General features: G+C 38.6%; 2 protein-coding genes across 2 annotated transcripts in view; both read right to left on the bottom strand.

Annotated features, from left to right (window-relative positions):
* Nucleotides 1–17,549, bottom strand: part of LOC148718388 (uncharacterized) — a 44,858-nt gene extending 27,309 nt beyond the window's left edge. Inside the window, exon 1 of the mRNA XM_088741672.1 lies at nt 17,467–17,549. The gene's annotated coding sequence lies outside the window, so the exon portion shown is untranslated. The remainder of the gene's footprint in view (nt 1–17,466) is intronic.
* LOC148718389 (uncharacterized) lies at nt 309–17,537 on the bottom strand. The gene is made up of 5 exons (XM_088741668.1): nt 17,467–17,537; nt 17,137–17,192; nt 14,897–14,958; nt 12,535–12,607; nt 309–6,593 (listed from the first exon to the last, which is right to left on the bottom strand). Exon 5 carries the CDS (start codon nt 6,567–6,569, stop codon nt 3,507–3,509), a length of 3,063 nt encoding a protein of 1,020 aa, XP_088597794.1. The 5' UTR covers nt 6,570–6,593; nt 12,535–12,607; nt 14,897–14,958; nt 17,137–17,192; nt 17,467–17,537; the 3' UTR covers nt 309–3,506.
* Nucleotides 17,550–18,320: the final 771 nt, after the last annotated feature.

Genomic DNA, 18,320 nt, shown 5'->3' with positions numbered 1-18,320 from the left:
CCACTTTCTTTCACCCCATTTAAGTACCGCGCACACTGTGGAAACGACCGACGAGTCCGCCATTGTCAGGTTCCAGCGTCCAAAGGCCATTTTCAGTGTGAAAAACAAAGACCAAGGTATATGGAAATTTATTTTAAATTGTGGTCTTTACTTTGGTGGGCGAGACCAGTCTTGTTTAGGTACAATGAGAAATCGCATTAGTTGAAATTTTTATGAAGCTATGTTTGCGTAACTGGAAATGCGCTGGAGCTAGCTCGGAAAATGATATAGAAAAAATGAAAAAGTTAGACATTATTAAATGAAATAAATTAGTAAGTAAGTAACAACTTTATTTACAGAGGGTAACACATAACAGTTAAAAACTGACGAACCAGTAAGTTAAAAGTTAAAAACTATTTACACTTATAGGATAATAATAATAATAATAATAATAATAATAATAATAATAATAATAATAATAACAATGATAATAATAATAATGATAAAAAACCCTGGATAAAATCTGGATATGCACAACTAAAAACTAAGCCAAGAGTTCTTGGATAAAACATATTTTCGAACAGAAGATTTAAAAGAGCCAATGGAGTCTTTCTTGCGAATGTCTAAAGGTATGCTGTTCCGTAGTTTTGCTCCACTGGCCTGAAAAGTTCGCCCCCCTTCCGTTTTTCTATTATAGGAGGGGTACACTAACTTATATTTTCCTTTGCGACTGGTTCTGGTGTTTCGGTCTGAGTTTCTCGTTAAAAGTTCTGTTAATAGCTCCGACAACTATTTTCACCTTTGATACGCCAAAATATTAAACTAGTCCTTTTAAGGTTTAATTCTTTCTTAAGTGGCAGCCAATCGAGTCGTCTAAAAAGCATCTCGCTTCTTTCCCCGATATCAGCATCCAAGATTACTCGAGCTGCTCGCTTTTGCAGCTTGGATACGTGGTTAACGTTCTCCTCTGACGCAGTACACCATGCACATTATTGGCTTGATCAAGGCGTTGAAATATAGCTTACGCTCAGCTAGAGGCAGGTTACGCTTAATCTTCTTCAGCACCGCAATACATTGTGACACTTTTTTACAAATGTCATCTGTGTGTTCAGTAAAACTCAAGTGATTGTCCAATTTTACTCCAAGTAGTTTCTGTGAAGTTATTTGCTTAATCTCGCTACCGTTGCATGATAGTTAAGCTTCGTGTCTGGAGCTTTCTTTTTTAGTCGTTTGCCAGTTACTAGAAGAATTTTTGTTTTAGAGGCATTAAGTACCATCTTGTTTTCAGATGTCCAGTCTGCAATTTTGTTCATGTCCTTTTGGAGCCTCTGCTGAATTGCAGGTAGATCTGTGACTACAGCGGAAATACTTAAAGTTGTGTCGTCTGCGTAGATGTCTACAGTTGACTTAGAGACTGAGTTTGGAGATCATTTACAAAGATGATAAATAGCAGTGGTCCAGGACCGATCCTTGCGGAACACCGTGTGTGATCAGCCTGTATTCTGAATGCACTCCATCAATGACAACTGAGCCCCTTCTGCCCTTTAAGTAGTTCGTTAAGAGCATCAGTTCCCTAGATGTTATACCGTATGCCTTGAGCTTGGACAGAAGTATGTCATGGTCAATTAAGTCGAAGGCCCTCTTGTAATCCACAAATACGATCCCACTGACTTGGTCTTTATCCATGTCAGATAACAACTGATCCATCAGCCGAATGAGCGCTGTCTCCGTAGAGTAGGATCTTCGGAAACCTGACTGCAAGGTGTACAACAAATTGTTGTTTCTCATGTAGTTGTACAGGGCTTGGTGGATATGTTTCTCAAAAATTTTTGATAGTAAAGGGAGTACTGAGATTGGACGATAAATGTTCTTCTCTTTACTTCCTTGCCCCTTGTAGATAGGCGTAACTTTGGCAGTTTTCCATGCAGACGGGAAATTGCCTGTATCAATGCAGTGGTTAATAAGCCGACTTAGTGGTAAGATGATTGCAGGGGCAGCTATTTCCATTATCCTAGCACCGAGACTCGCGTCAGATCCCCCCGCCTTTTGGGATGGCACGAGTTTTAGCAACTCCTTGATATTTTTCGGTGTGATATGTGGATGATGAACTATGGTTTATTTACGCTTTCTCCTGTGAGGTCCTTAATGTGCTTGAGAGGAACCCATGACGATGAATTTGGTGGTTTATTTCGTAGCAGTTCTAGCGGCTGCTTCACAAACTGCTTGTGTTTTAATGAGTTTGTGTTTACTTGCTCGTTTTGCATTTAGGAAATCAACATTAAAATCTCCTTAGAGAATCATTTCTTTGTTCAACAAATAGGCTTTTTCGATGTTTTTTGCAATGCTTGAGTCAACCTAAGACATGGACGACAGGGGTCTATAGACACCAGCAATGAGCAATGCGCGCTTTGATTTAAAAGAGCATACTTCAAACCAGAGCATTTCGATTGTCATCAGATCTGGGCGACTTTTTGCTTTTAGTTTGTCATTCACATAAATCATTATTCCTCCCCGTTGCTTTCCAACTCTGTCCTTCCAGAATAAGTCATATCCATGTACTTGGTAAAACGAGTCGGGCCTTTTACTGCTACAAAAGGTCTCGGTTAAGATTAGTACGTCAACTTTGTTTGCTGAATGCTTGTGGGCATTAAGCGACAACGAGTGTTGTTCAAACTTAGCGTCTGTTAGGTGTTGAATGTTTCATTGCCCAATCCTTATTCCTCTGCCTTGACCTGAAACTCGTAGGTCGATAGGACCAGGGTTCAAAGCAACATCATTCGAAGGGAGATCAAATTGGCAGCCAGCCTGATATTAAAGAAGCGCAGAGCACGTGTGAGCTTTAGAGCGGGCGCCATCTTGAAGGATTCTATCGCGCTAGATTTGAAACTGCTTACGTTAGGATTTATCACCGCTTGGTTTGTATCTTTAGCAATCACGAAAGCCTCCGAATTTTTCCAGATTCCAACGACTTGTTGACAGCTGCGCAGAAAGTAGATACGAAAAGAGGTATATCGTGAGAACACCACCATCACACGACCGCATGGCTTTGACAATTGACAATTCAGTCTTGGGTTTCTTCATCTGCTTTGACCCCCAGCTTTAATTACCGGGCATTCTGACAATGGAAAAATTTTAGACTCTGTTAGACCTACACTATTACCATCTACGGTTATTAGCTCTTAACATTCTACAACCATCTTCCTTCCTCAACGGGGGAGGGGTTATACGAACTCTTACATTGTCTTTTGACGTCGCTATGACGATGAGTTGTCACACCAATCCAGGAAATACCCTAAAAATTGGAATCTTGTTAGCTTTCGGAAATGATTTTTTTTTGGAAAATTAGAACTCCAGTTTACTCAACCTAGACTGTACATAACGCAGGTTATTGCAGCAAGTCGCAACCCTAACATTGTCAGATCCAAATTCTTTTGGATTAATGGCAACAAACCCTTGCGCTTCTAATCGAAATTATGGTGCACAGGCCTCGAGTTCTTGCTAGAGGCTGCGACCTCAATGTGTTCGGGTCAAAGCTTTTTCAGACGAATGGCCAGTGCACGATCATGATAATCTTTTGCCTGACTCAGGTCACCCAGCTTTTTGTGTACAGAACCTAGTTTACTATAAGAAGCTGCGACGTCAACATGCTCAGATCCAAGCTTTTTCAGACGAATGGCCAGTGCACGATCATGATAATCTTTTGCCTGACTCAGGTCACCCAGCTTTTTGTGTACAGAACCCAGGTGACTGTAAGAAGCTGCGACGTCAACATGCTCAGATCCAAGCTTTTTCAGACGAATGGCCAGTGCACGATCATGATAATCTTTTGCCTGACTCAGGTCACCCAGCTGTTGGTGTACAGAACCAAGGTGACTGTAAGAAGTCGCGACGTCAACATGCTCAGATCCAAGCTTTTTCAGACGAATGGCCAGTGCACGATCATGATAATCTTTTGCCTGACTCAGGTCACCCAGCTGTTGGTGTACAGAACCCAGGTGATTGTAAGAAGCTGCGACGTCAACATGCTCAGATCCAAGCTTTTTCAGACGAATGACCAGTGCACGATCATGATAATCTTTTGCCTGACTCAGGTCACCCAGCTCTAGGTGTACAGAACCCAGGTGACGGTAAGAAGTCGCGACGTCAACATGCTCAGATCCAAGCTTTTTCAGACGAATGGCCAGTGCACGATCATGATAATCTTTTGCCTGACTCAGGTCACCCAGCTGTTGGTGTACAGAACCCAGGTGACTGTAAGAAGCTGCGACGTCAACATGCTCAGATCCAAGCTTTTTCAGACGAATGGCCAGTGCACGATCATGATAATCTTTTGCCTGACTCAGGTCACCCAGCCTTTTGTGTACAGAACCTAGCGTACTGTAAGAAGTGGCGACGTTAACATGCTCAGATCCAAGCTTTTTCAGACGAATGGCCAGTGCACGATCATGACAATCTTTTGCCTGACTCAGGTCACCTAGCCCAGAGTGCACTTTTCCCATTTGGGAATATATAGATACAACGCCCAAGTCGGCGTCATGCTCTTCTACGTTGGATACATTCATTGCCATATTGATAAATCGTCTCGAAGGTTCGTATTCACAATGTTTATGGCACAACTTGCTCATTCTGAGGAGGTCTTTGGCATGGTCCTTTAAAAATTCGCTTCGGTGGACTTGAGACATGAACCTCTTAGAAAAATATCCCTCAAGTTCTGTGGCTAAATTTTTTAAATGAGGAACAACATGTCTGCTGTTTATTAAAGCATATAACTCATCGTTATCCTTTGATAGATATTTTTCTACAAAACGACTGAATGATCCAATCACTCCACTGACGACTTCGTTGTGCTTTTCCCCCGAATGAGCTGCAGCCACAGTTTTAATGCATTTATGTACGACCTGATGTACACGAATGTAAACGCCAGTTTCTTCTCTTTCCAACATCATGAGTGAGCACCTTTGTATCTTTGAACGAATCATCTCTTTGTCTTGAATTTCTTCATCTACACTTGTGATGAAATCTTCGATGATATTAAGACTTAATGGTTGTGGTGCACTCAGAGAAAGGAAGTTAAAGGCGTGGTAAATAGCTTTGTTTGATACCCTGGCTGTTTCTACTGCCAGTGATGTTGCTTTAGTCATGGAGTTTGGATAGCTTGGGTTGACCTCAATAAGAAAGGTCTCCGTGGCATCTCTTTGGCCTGTTTCAAGTTTTGCAAGGTATTCTTTCCAACCAAAATTTGATGTCTGTCTAAGGTCTCTGACATAAGCGGCGGCGCTCGCCAGTGCAAGAGGCTGATGGTCTAACGCTTGGGCAACTTTGATTTCCATCTCTTTGTCCGAAATTCCTGAGAGATTTTGCAATAAACAACTGACGTCATCAAGATGCATTCCTTTGCTTACTGAGATGTGTTTATTGAAGGAGCTTGCTGGAGGAATTGACTCTCTGTCTTGAGTTGTGATGAGCAACTGGCCTCCTGCCCACTTCTCATTTTCAGCTTCGGGTAGATGGACATGCGTAAGTAATATACTCTTGACATTGTCGACTACAAGCAGCCACGACGTGTAAAGCCCAATCTTCGTTCCGATCAAAGATTTGAGATCTGTAATCTTATTTATTGTCAAATCTTCTGAATGAAGGGTGTTTGTCACTGAGTACTCGGGACACCTTAGATGCCGAGAAAAAGCCACGTACGATTCCAGTATAGTAGCTGGACTTTCACCATTAATCGTCATCACAAATGAGGTACTATATGGAAGATCGTTGACTTCTCCATAGAATCGCTCCGCCACGAAGGCAGCCAGTTGAGACTTTCCACTTCCAGGATTCCCTGAGATGTAAAGGTAACTAAGTTTGTGTTGATTTGCTTTTTTAAGTTCTTTAAGCTCTTGTCTTATTTCAGCCACCTCTCGGTCGCGACTTGCCACGTCATGTGAAGGTTTGGGAGGGAGGACACAAAAGGGAGAGATATCTCTGTTTAACTGATCTTCAAGGACCTGCCGTTCTTCTTCCTTTTCCTGCAGTTCCTTCTCTTTTTCCTGAAGTTCTTTTTTAAAATCTTTCACCTTTCTTAAAATATTTCTCAGCTCCTCGGTGGGAAAACTTGTTTGATTTTTAATTTCTTGAATTTTTACCGTGGAAAGACCGAGCGCTTGAAATGCACTTTGAACTTTGCGAATGATGTTTTGAAACTGCTGGTCTGAAAGATTTCCCTCCGACATGTGCGCAAAATCTTCATTTCGAAACTTTCTAAGGGCATCGACATTTGACCTGACGACTGCGTTTGGGCTGTGAATACAATCCGAGAAAAGAATGGCATAGAACAACATTGTACAATCCCAATCAGCTCTGTTTCCACCAATCATGGTTGTAAGGAGATGTGCATTTCTTGTTTGGTTCCGAGCAGATTCCTTGTTTTTAAAGTCCACTCCATTTCTAGGTAGATCTTTCCATTCCCCTAACGGTGTCGCACGGTAGAGATTGTCCCATTCTTGTTTGAAGATGATTCGCAGACCCTCGGTTAATAAATCAGTGACAACGTAACAAATCCTGTAGTAGTTGAGCTGTTCTTTGCTAAATTCCATCGCCATGACGATATTCACGTTTGATGAGGCCTTGGCAGAAACAAATTGTTTTTCATTAGCGAGTTTAATCAATTTTTTTCTCAGCATCTGAATCGGTTTTACTCAGATGGCATCCACCAATCACAGAATTGATTGCAGTAACCATAACAACAATCAGTTTAAGAAAAAAAAATGGGAAATTTCCAAAGTTAAGGACTTTTTTATTTAATTTAGAAAATGACTCTATCGGAGATATTTTCTCTAATAAATGTATTTGTTTTTCTCGGAAATTGTAATGGTTATGATTAATTGGTAACAGGACTTCGTGTCGTCCAACATAGTCAGTAATCATACTCGTGATTGACAAATCGGACTCCCGCTTTGCTGTCTTCCAATTTTGAAATCACTCTTATATATGATTTCAGACCGAATTGGACTCCACTTGGACTTATTACCACTATCTATTGGCTGTTTGAAGTCCAAACTGTCCGATTTCACTTGTCCAACTACCCGCAAGTGTTTGTAATTAGACAGGCCAAATCGCACAGTTCAGAATCCAATGACAATGAACAGCTATTCACCAAAGTGGAGGTGGTTAGTGGTAAATATTTACCGTGCCGCGAAGCGGCGAGGTAAATATCCACCGCTAACCACCGACACTCAGGTGAATAGTTGTTTTAGTATTATACTAAATCAGTGAGATAATATACACCACCAGAAATTAATTTGAGTAATTTCTTCGCTTGTCACGGATGCAAACCGAGACGCCATTTTTTCCCGAGTTGCTCAGAGGTAAATAGCAAAGGATATTCGGAGTTTGACTTGCCAATCAGAGCGCGTTGTCAACGCTATCCACTGTTTTAGTATATACTAATAATATATATCTATTTCTATAGCGCATTTCCATGTAAATGTTCTCATGCGCTTTACAACACTGTGTGGGGGACTTTTCCCAATATAAACAAAAAAGCCATTAGCTAATAAAACTTAACAACCTAGCCGATACCAACCAATCTAAATGAAAAGAAAAACCACCCAGTAAGTGGGCAGGTTGATAAGTCCACATTGGAAACAAATAACAAAGTGGTCCAATGACTATTATTTGGTATCAGTTATAAGAAAGGTATGCGCTCGTCCCTGAGTTTACGTGCATTTTGTTATTGACACAATAAATTGGTAATTGCAAAGTCGGTTGGGCTATTTCCTTGAATAGAATCACACGTTGCGGTGTTGCGAGGCGATCTCGAATTTTGCAGTGTGGTGTGTCTGTGTGGTCGACGTGACAAACATATTTACGCTGTTATTTTCATTGTTCAGTGGACCTTTGTACAATTATCGAGGACCCTTGTCAGCACTGAGTTTAGCTTATTCGGGTGGCAAAATTCCATTACAAGAGGATTAAAGTAGAGCTAGATCAACTGTATTGATAAAGTAACATACGATGTGCTTAGTAGCGATGGACCCATTTGAACTTGCGAGAAAACATCAGTAGTATAGTAATCGACTTTATCTCTAATCCCTGCAAATACGTAGCGTGGGTTTAATTTGTGCCAGAGAAGAACATTTTTATGGGTAAATCAGGTACGGGCTTTAAACACGTGACAGTATGGGTATTCAGTCAAATTTTCACGCGATGATGCAGTAAGTTCAGGACTTTTTTCGCGGTGTCATCGCTACTATAAAAAAGTACGAGGTCAAGAAAACCGTCAATCATTCTGCCCCGTTTTACGGGTACTTTGTTTTGTTGAAAAATAGCGGCACAGAATCAAGAACTTATACATCCTGCCAGACATTGAAAAGGTTTCGATTGCAGGTTTCCCAAACAATGGAAAGCGAAAGTATTCGAAGCGAAAATTCCCTTGTCTCTAGTGCATCGAATTACCTAGACAGGGCAGGTAGGGCGACTGTACCAAAACGTTCGTCTCTTAATGAATAATACCCACTGTTTCATGAGATTCTTCAATAATTCAGCACAGAGACATGGATTTCGCCCCAACAAGTCGTTTTGTCAAAATGATCATCCGCTGCTACATGAATGACAGATCGATACGTGACAAAACGAAATCACAGGGTCGTAATAACGTATGTGGCTTGCATAATGATCCCAGTTTTCATCTATATTTTGTGATCCATGTTCCAAAAATTTCGGATAATTTTGATCCTTGATCCCAAAAACTTCAGTGATCCCGTCTGAAAAAATTGGTCCAATCTCAGTTGTAGTGATCCCTATTTGCTGGCCAGGTCGGAGAGGCTTAAGCGATGTGCTGGCCATTGCCATTCACATGGAAATTATTCTTAAACCTACATTTTTGTTTGTCTTTACGTCTGTCTATGTGTCCAAATAGCTCTGGTGACCACGAACGTCATCTTCGACTAAAAATAATACCAAGAAGAAAAATAGTAATAAATGAAGAAACACAAGAATGAGACTGCTTCAGTGGACTCCTCAATAACATGAATTAATGAAAGGAGCGAACCCGTTACACTTCATGCTACCATCACGCAACCGAATAGCTCCTGAAAAAAATTCCTCATCAAAAATCATTAAAAGCAGTTTTGAATACAGTTGGCATTCGACGATCTTTTTATGGCTCGAAATTTGGGTGCGCCACCTATAATGCAAGTTCAAAGGTGTCAGCGCTCTAATCAACAAAGGCCAAACCGAGCAAACGCCACCTCATTTGCAGTCGCTCTTGGGAAGGATTTGATGAAAGTGCCTTAAACCAAGGTAAGTCTGAAATGTTTTGACTCACTGCACCACAAACCTCACAATCAGTACAATGACATCACAAATTGGGGACTGGTGAAAAGCGGAACGCAAATAAAATATCTGGCTGCAAGTTGCATGGATTTCCAATTTCTCCTTTGCTCTTCTTAAGACTCAGAGTATATTCAATCTGTTTGAAGAACAGGACAAATTTCAAAAGAATGGAAATATATATCTCTGTTTATTCACAACACAGCTCTAGTTTTCACTTTCCTCCTCTTGAGCGCATGGAAACGAGTTTGGTTTAATCTGTCGTGAAGTTAAGTGATATTGCCTAAGGTTATAAGTTTTAGAGTCAGCAAGTAATTGACTTTTCGATGCATGGATATGGAGTACATATTCGTCCACGTTGGAATTTGCAGGATGCCTGACATGCTTTTAAAAAGCTGTTAATAAGTGACCAGTCATTGTTGCGGGGGGTCCGGAGGATTTTGGGGGGTCATATGGTTCTCGGGGGGAAGAGAAAGGGATCAGTTGGCGCTAACAGAGTATAAGGAGTAGGGGACTTGAAAGGAAATTGATTGAAAACAAAAAAATATAATTTCTTGCTGTAAATTAACTGCCAATGCGGTGGGATCACAAGAATATCACAGAGCCTTATGGGGAATCACTTAACTTTTGTCCCGACACCACCGAAATCCTCCGACCGCCATACTCCCCATCCGAAGAAATTAAAAAAAAATTGAATTAGAAAATTAAATCAAAACGAAAAAGACACTCCTTGGGGGTGGCGCTTTTGAAAAAGACGCAGCGTTTGTTATGACGCATTGATGCTCAAGAGAAGTGTTAATTGAGCGGATAATCTCTGTGGTCAGTGAAGACCACACACTTTATTTGCACCGCAGACTAGGGAAACAACTCCACTTTCATCGCATGAACAACTTGCGTGATGTTTGCCGAGTGTCTGAAAGTGGAGTTTAACATACGAATACTGATCAAGAACTTTCGTCATGCGTTGACCCATGAAACCATGATAACATTTAATTGAAGACCTGCAATCTTGAATACCTGAGGCTTTTTCTTGTAAGGTTTCTTTTTTTTTTTGCAAAGGGAAATAATCCGTGGCATGTGAATCGTCTTCAAAAACACGAGTAAACATATTCTTTCAAAGAAACTGTCTACTTGCGAGGCAGGCTCAGTGATCCGGCCAAATAAAGGTCTGCACAGGTGATCCTGAGAAATGATACGCGCGACTTGTCCTAACACATTGGAAGTAGTGAGCCATATCACGACAGGAGCAAATATATTGCGGAGTGTATTTTACTACAACGATGAAATTAAGAGCGTTATGTCTTTGGTGAAAATTTTCAGGGCGTACTTTCACTGATAGTAGTTGTGAGCTTATCCTTTAGAAGTAGTGATAATATTTTTTGGCTCAACAGGTATAATCATGATATCTGTCAAACCGCAAACCGAAACAAAGGACACTAATTGTCAGAGGCTGGCCACCACATCCACGAGAATTTTTGCAAGCGTTGGACAGCCTTTTCTACCAATGACTATATGACTCATACGGCCTTTAATGTACATTTGTAACTCTCAGACTGTAAAGTTCACCGGTAATACTGTCGCATTGGTTGGCAGTAAACATATTTGAATTCAGCAAACGAATAAAATGAACAATCGGAGAAACAGCAAGAGAAGTGGAAGCAGTTATTAATGATGGTCCTCTCCTACAATTGTTTCCTCTTGACGAGAAGCGTTTCAACTCAGCAAAATGTCGTCATGATGATCGACTGCTTTGCGTTTGATGGTTAGCAGTCTAACAGAAACATCAAAACAACGAAACAATCCAATTAAGCCGGGCATGCCGAGCATTCTTTTAGTTAGAACGGACACACGGCAGAGCACTAAAGCGGGAGAGAAGTAAGAAGTGTGGATAAAGAAAGTAACTTATTTAGGTTGATTGTTTAATCTTTTTATAATACCGCGCTATTCTGCATTAAAAATACAGTAAGAATATGAAGGGACTTCATATTTCATGGACCATGGACCCAGTCGAAAGACTCAGCCTACCACGAGTCTCCTATGGCTAAGTGGTAAAGCACTTGAAGTACTGTTTGGGGCTGCGTCGGTGGGAGTAACGAAATAATTTGGATATATCATGCAACAAAGTTGAAATGGCAGTAACACTAGCTTGAAGTACTAGTCGGAATTTGGAAGGTTTGACTCCTTCAGGAAGCACTCAGAGTTCCATTTCTCCGAGTTTCTCAACCTTGTCACTGAAATATTTTAGCGTCGCTCAAAATTTAATTTGGTGATACTGAAACACCTCTTTCTTGCTGGGACAAGAACAGTAACACTAGCTTTCAACATTGAAAAGGAATCAAAAACATGGTATGGGAACGTAACTGCAGTTGAAAAAGAGATGTAGATCAAAATAGCTTCTGGAGTGCTTACAGTACAGATGAAACACAAAATTAAAGCGATATTTTAGATGGCTGAGTTGTTAAACACAATATTTGTTATTCTTACTTTTCTTTCATGAGAGGAGGCTTCCACAATGCAAGAACCACCACATATTTACAAGGACCCGAGTGAAAGTCTCATCATCACCCGAAAGCGAAAGCTTTGAGAGGGAAAATTCCCTTCTGTTGTTCCGATGGCAACTGATCAATATCCAGCTACTTGGGTATGGATGAACGAGTTTTTGACCAAAATATAGTGGGCCCAAGAGCGGTTGTGAAAATATCTTTTGTTTTTGTGCATTTTTAATTTACATGGGTCAAATAAAAATGCTAAACATTAACTTGTTTATAAAAATACAAAAATAGAGCAAAAAGCTGACACTTATTTCTGTCAAACAACAACAAACATATGAAACATATGAGTGAACTGCGGTTATGAGACGCATATGAGCACGATCCTTCGCAGTAAAGCACTATTTGAGCAATAGTGAAAATCAGACCTGAAAAAAATTTCAGGCCTGTACGGGATTCGAACCACTGACCTCTGCGATACTAGTGCAGCGCTCTACCAATTGAGCTAACAAGCCCAATTGTGTGGAAATGTGGAAATATTCTCCACATTGTTCTCTAAACATTTCCTAAGGTGCTGACAAGGAGAATTTTTCAACAATCAAGAGTTTCTTTAGTCGGTAAACATTTTTGTTATTCGGTGCCTGGCCCTTAATGAAACACCTGAGAAATGCTAAACCAATCGTAAATATTCTAAACAATGATAACTGCCAGGAAAGAGGTTATAAAATGATTTCATCATTGTTACCTAAAATAACTCCTTGTGCTCCCCTGTAGTAGCTAGGAGTCAGTGTTCTGAACCGTTCCTGTCCTGCTGTGTCCTGAAAAAAAAAAAAAAAACAATTGATGTTATACCATTAAAATACTTATTAATTATCAGAAGTAATCCAATAGTACAGTTAAACTTTGATTATCTGGAGTTACTGATCACCTGGACTTACTTCTCTGGTCCCCTTTTTATAAATAATAATTACTCACATTTGAAATCTGCAACAATTTTTTTTCCATCAAACACAGCAAATATATGAAACTTCTGTTAGAACTGAATTGGATCTGCCTCCTGAAGCAGTTGAATGTTTTAGGAAGTGTTTAATACAGCAAAAAAAAAAAAAAAACAAAACAAAACAATGGACATTATTCCATTTATACAGCTTAAAGGAATGATAGAATTAGTGACGCCCACAAGCTGAAGCAGCTTGAAACAAGCTAATTTACATGAGCATATATGGTCAATGTACATACATGCATACCTACATATACTTTATTTAATCTCGAATTTGGAGTAGCTAAAAGATAAGCTAGTATCTTCGAGTTACAAGTATAATTCTAAATACTACTAAAATGGAAAATTGCAACATTCTAAAATTTAACTATGAGAAAGAGTCATACTGTAGAATCTTGAGCTTGAAATCAGAAAAGTCACATGTTCTAATAGAGTCCAGAATAGAGTTACATAGTTTTGAAGCCATATATGAAAAGGAGTGAAAACCATATGTAGTAGTTTTTGTAGACGGTAGAGACAAAATAGATTATAGGATACAGACAGGAAACTAAACATATTTCTTTAGATAGCCTGGATAGCAGTTAAAAAACAAGCTCTTGTACAATATAATTAAGAAAGTCTGAAGGCATCTTTTATACAGAGATTTGGAGTTAACTTTGCGAAGTAGAGAGTCATAGGGAGAATTATAATCCTGCAAGATCAATCTAAGAATTTGCTTGTTTAAAGTATCTATCTTCTCAGTATTACATGCACCACAAAAGTGCCATACAGATGAAAAATAGTTAAAATGTGGCATAATAAAAGCCTTATACAATCTTAGCAGAGTATCTTAAGAGATAAGTTTACAAAATCTTAGCATTACATTGAACTGGCCATTTATCTTCTTGAAAATAGTTGATATATAATTATCAAAACACAACCTACTGTCAATATTTATTCCAAATATATTGATCCAAAGAACCTTTTAATGGAAAAGAGAAGGAGTGGCCTGTTTTTCCCAAGACTATAGCCTGGTGTTTTGTCTCATTTACAATCATTCCATTGCTGCGATATCACTTATTTGCAACTCTCACTTGCCGACAAATAGAACAAACCTTAGTTTGTTGATTAGCTTTTAAATTAACTTTTTGTTCATACTTTAGGGAAATGTTAACAAGAAAACACAATCATGAGAGAATGTGTTTCATTTCTTGCATAATATAAATCTAATTAATGATGAATATCTAGTTTTATAACATAGTGCGTGCGCTAGTCCTATCTAACTCCTATTGCGTCAACATGAACAAAATCTTTATGTATGCACGGCTGTGCTCAATAAAATGACGTGTGCAGTTTTAAAATAGCTGCAAAATTTCCGTCATGTGAGTTCCTTAGTTAAAGTTTTGGAAAGCGATATCAGTAAATGGAAGACCAACCAAACTTTTCTTTGGCTTTTGACCTTCCCGCAAGTAGTCAAGCCAATAAGCACAACGAAAATTAAACGAAACACAACAGGCCTGTTTCCCGATTTATCGGAACAGGAGCGGGAGAAAATTTTAGCTGAAAGACATTCAACAAGAACTAAGAAGACTACAAATTGGTCTGTGGTGACTTTTAAAGGCAAATGTCTCTGTTGATGACGTTTTTTGGTTACATTTGTTAACTCTACTGAAAACCATTTAATTACAAAATCAACAAAACAAATTACGGAGACGCCAACATTTTCGGGCAACTTTCATTTCAAAAAACCATTACAAAAACGTCATTCAGCACCAGAATTGTTTTGTATGTTATAAAAGAATTGTTTCATGCTTTTAGCTTTGCATATATCGAGTTATAGATGCACTTGGGAAGTTTAGAGAGCACTCAAGAAGCTAGAGAGCACTTAAGAAGCTAGAGGCTGCGACTCGAGCAACTCTTATGCTTCTCTCGTGCTCTCCAAACTCCCCGCGTGCATCCATAACTTGATATACACATGCTAAGCATGAAACAATTCTTAAATAGTCTTGGCTCATTTATATCCATACAATTTTGTGATTATCTGGACTATTAAACCCAGTCCCAAGGCTGTCACATAAAATTATGAATTACAATTGTGTCCTTGTTGTTCACCAAGAGCAGTTCTTACCCAAATTGCTAGTTTAGTTTTATTTCCATCCACAGTCAAAGTTTTAACTTTGAAGTCAACACCTGTTCGAAAAGTGAAAAAAAAATGAAAGTGAAAAAAAAACAAAAAGAAAAATATTGTTGTCATTCCAGACCAGAATGATATCAACAATAATTATTTCCACAAAATAACAACCCCAAAATAGAGATCACATGTCATGCAATAACAGAAATAGATCCTAGCCCCTCAGAGTGACCAGTATTACATTTCTCCTTACAATATCACCCCTGAATCACACATTAAGGTCAGGAGAATAAAAGAAATGATCACCAATAATAGATGCTCTTGATTGGAAAAGAAATTCTCCCTGTCAGCACCTTAGGAAATGTATAGAGAACAGTATGGAGAATATGCAAGCTGAAGGTTACCTGGAAAACAGTGGCTACATGATTTATAGGAAAATATGTTGACACATTAATTAAACATCGAGTGATTTCTTTCCATGGAAACAGTTGAGGATTTAGTTTTAATCATAGTATATAGTACCGATGACCTGGTGCCATAATGTTTTAGGCTGGACAGCGTTAATTCAAGTTAGACAGCAATACATGTATAAACTCCATTAACTGCTTCATTTTTAACTGCTTTAAATTGTTTCATCTTTAACTGCTAATTGACAACAAAACAGGTTATGCTGTCGATCAGATACCAAGGTATTTACCTTATTATAACTTATTTTCGTGACACTTGATTTTCATGATTTAAAAAAAAAATTGCAAAATTAAAGTCCAGTGAAAAAAAGGTGCTGCGAAAATTGAAGAGGCAAAATTTAGAGACCTTTATAAAATCTTTTATTTAAGCTTTCCGTCTGCAAGGAGTTTACATGAGTAAGACGGCTCAAATTTCAGTTCAACGTACACCCTTATTCCTCATCATTGGACTCATCTTGCTTGTATCAGCTCTTTTAAAAGATGTTGCTAAGTTGCTGATGTTGTCGACCATTTTAGCCAGTTGTTTATTGCATTTGAGGTTTCTATTCCATTATGATTTAATAAAATACAGAAATGGAAGTTTAAAAAACGAGCACCAGTTACTTAATTCATGAAATTTAATTACCTTGAAAAACGGTGATTCATCAAAATTGCGAATTTTAAGTCCCGCGAAATATTCTTATTCCAAACACGCAAAATTAAAGTCGCGTGAAAATAATTGATAATAAGGTGGTTGGCAACGTTTTCCAAGGTTTAAGGAACTGAGCCCTAAACATTACTTGGAAGCTGGCCATACTGCATACTGAAAAAGGTTTAGGTATGAACAGATGATATGGTTATATATCTTGTATGCAGATTACAAAGCACAAGAGTGGAAAACGAAATTTGTGTTTAATTTGTAAATAAACAGGAATATGACTCTTGACAGAGCAACAGAACAGTGGGGATCTGTTTTATCAAATCTCCATTTGTCCAATAAAACATAATTAACATCTGCTCATTAAATCTCCAAAAAGCAGACATCAACCCTTTTTTTTTTTTTTTTTGTGTCTGCTTATGGAAATAGGGGAAATCATAGGTGGAGAGCTCTACTGACTGACATTTTATTTTTCAATTCCCAAAGGTCTCTGCTTACCAGAGAGTTGACTGCAAAGTGTAACTACAGCCATGGAAAGAATAGAAAGGATCAAATGATTCCTATCCCCTAAAAGGTAATGACGAAGGTGTAAAAACTTCTCTATCTTCTAACTTCCAATTCAATCTGGAAACAGTGGACAAGAAGAGCCACCCAGTGGATGTCCATTGCTAAATTATTATTATTATTATTATTATCATCATCTTGTAATTTACCTTCTACACCATAACACCAGTATGCATATTCTCCAAACTGTTCTCTAAACATTTCCTAAGGGGCTGACAAGGAGAATTTGTTTTACAATCAAGCACTTCTTCAGTTTGTGATCATTTCTGTTCTTCTCATAAACTTGATGTTTGGTTCAGCAGTGATAATGTTAGGAGAAACTAGATGTCAATAACTCTTAAAAGGTTAAAACGGTTGAGGCATTTTGAAATGATAGATGAATGGTCGCTAGTGTTTTCTTTGTTTTTTTTTTAACAACACCTCTGTGAAGTAAGTATCCTGTGAGGCAGGGTACAAAAAAGCAAGCCAAAATACAACCCTATATGAAACCACAACATTTTGATTGTTTCAAAATTATTCCATTTTGTTCATTTATGAATATCATGTAGTCTTGCATCTTTAACTCTTACCTATGGTGGCTCCGACATCAGGATCAAAAGTGTCATCAGTGAATCTTAGAAGCAAGCTGTGATTAAAAGTAGACAGCATTTAAATAAAGAAGTTTACAATGACGATGAGCACACACTGATTAACTCAGTTGTGTGCCGGGTTGAGATCGACAGTGATTTGTCACATGAAAGACTACAGCAAAACAATCACGCATTGTAACCACGCGTTGATGTACAATTTTGAAGATGTGAATATAATTCGATTTACAATGATCCTCTGTTATGACACTCGTTCGTTGGTTCGGAGTCAATGTCTTCCGAAATATGTAGCAACGGTTTAAATTACATTACCTGGATTTTCCAACGCCGCTTTCTCCAATAATCAAGATCTACAACGTAGTAAGAACATCGTTGTCCATTGTCCACATTTAGGAAAAAGACCGCTGACAACTATAGGAGCCACAAAGGATCATGGGAGGTCCGTAGTTTGCTTAATAGGCGTAATAATAATTCTGCTTCTATTAATTTTATATTGTGATAAAAAGATGAATAAAATGGATCAAATTGTCCAAATATATTCGATTTTTTATTCGTTTCCCTACCTTGGGAATAGGAATAAGAATCAGAAGAACCGACTTCTCTTAGCAAACCATTTTGAATATGATCAAAAATAAGACACAAACAGCAGTGATAAACATATTGAACTTGCACATTTTGATTATGTAACTAAGGTGAGGGGACTGGTACCAAGATTAAGCAAAAAAACTTAACACCAAACAATAACACTAGAGCAGATTAATAAAGCAACAGCTTTTCACTTCCGACGTTCACCTTGAAAGGTGGCTCAAGTTCTTGAATAAGTAAGGACTCCTTTATTTTACAATAGTAGTCTGAATATATTTTTTTTACCGACCCACAGTGGAAGGGAAAGAAAGAAACATTGAGTGCAACACGAGCGTCGTAGCACTGAAACCATAGCAACCTCAACGGCCAATCAAAACAAAGCAAAGTAACACAAGGAGCCGTTTATGACTTAAGTTAACCCTTTTACTCCCATGATCTCGTTAGAAATTCTCCTCACTGTCTGCTATATAGTTCGAGTGATGTTGCTTTGGAGAATTTTGAATTGGATCAACGAATTCTCCCCTAGTTGATATTTTTTTTCATTCTCAGTCGTCACTTGTCTGCTTGATATTGTATTGACA

The sequence above is a fragment of the Stylophora pistillata genome, chromosome 12, assembly GCF_964205215.1.
Source record: "Stylophora pistillata chromosome 12, jaStyPist1.2, whole genome shotgun sequence".
In the NCBI taxonomy this organism is placed as follows: domain Eukaryota; kingdom Metazoa; phylum Cnidaria; class Anthozoa; order Scleractinia; family Pocilloporidae; genus Stylophora; species Stylophora pistillata.
Note: the sequence above shows the minus strand (reverse complement) of the source record. Positions and strands in the feature narration are given on the sequence as shown.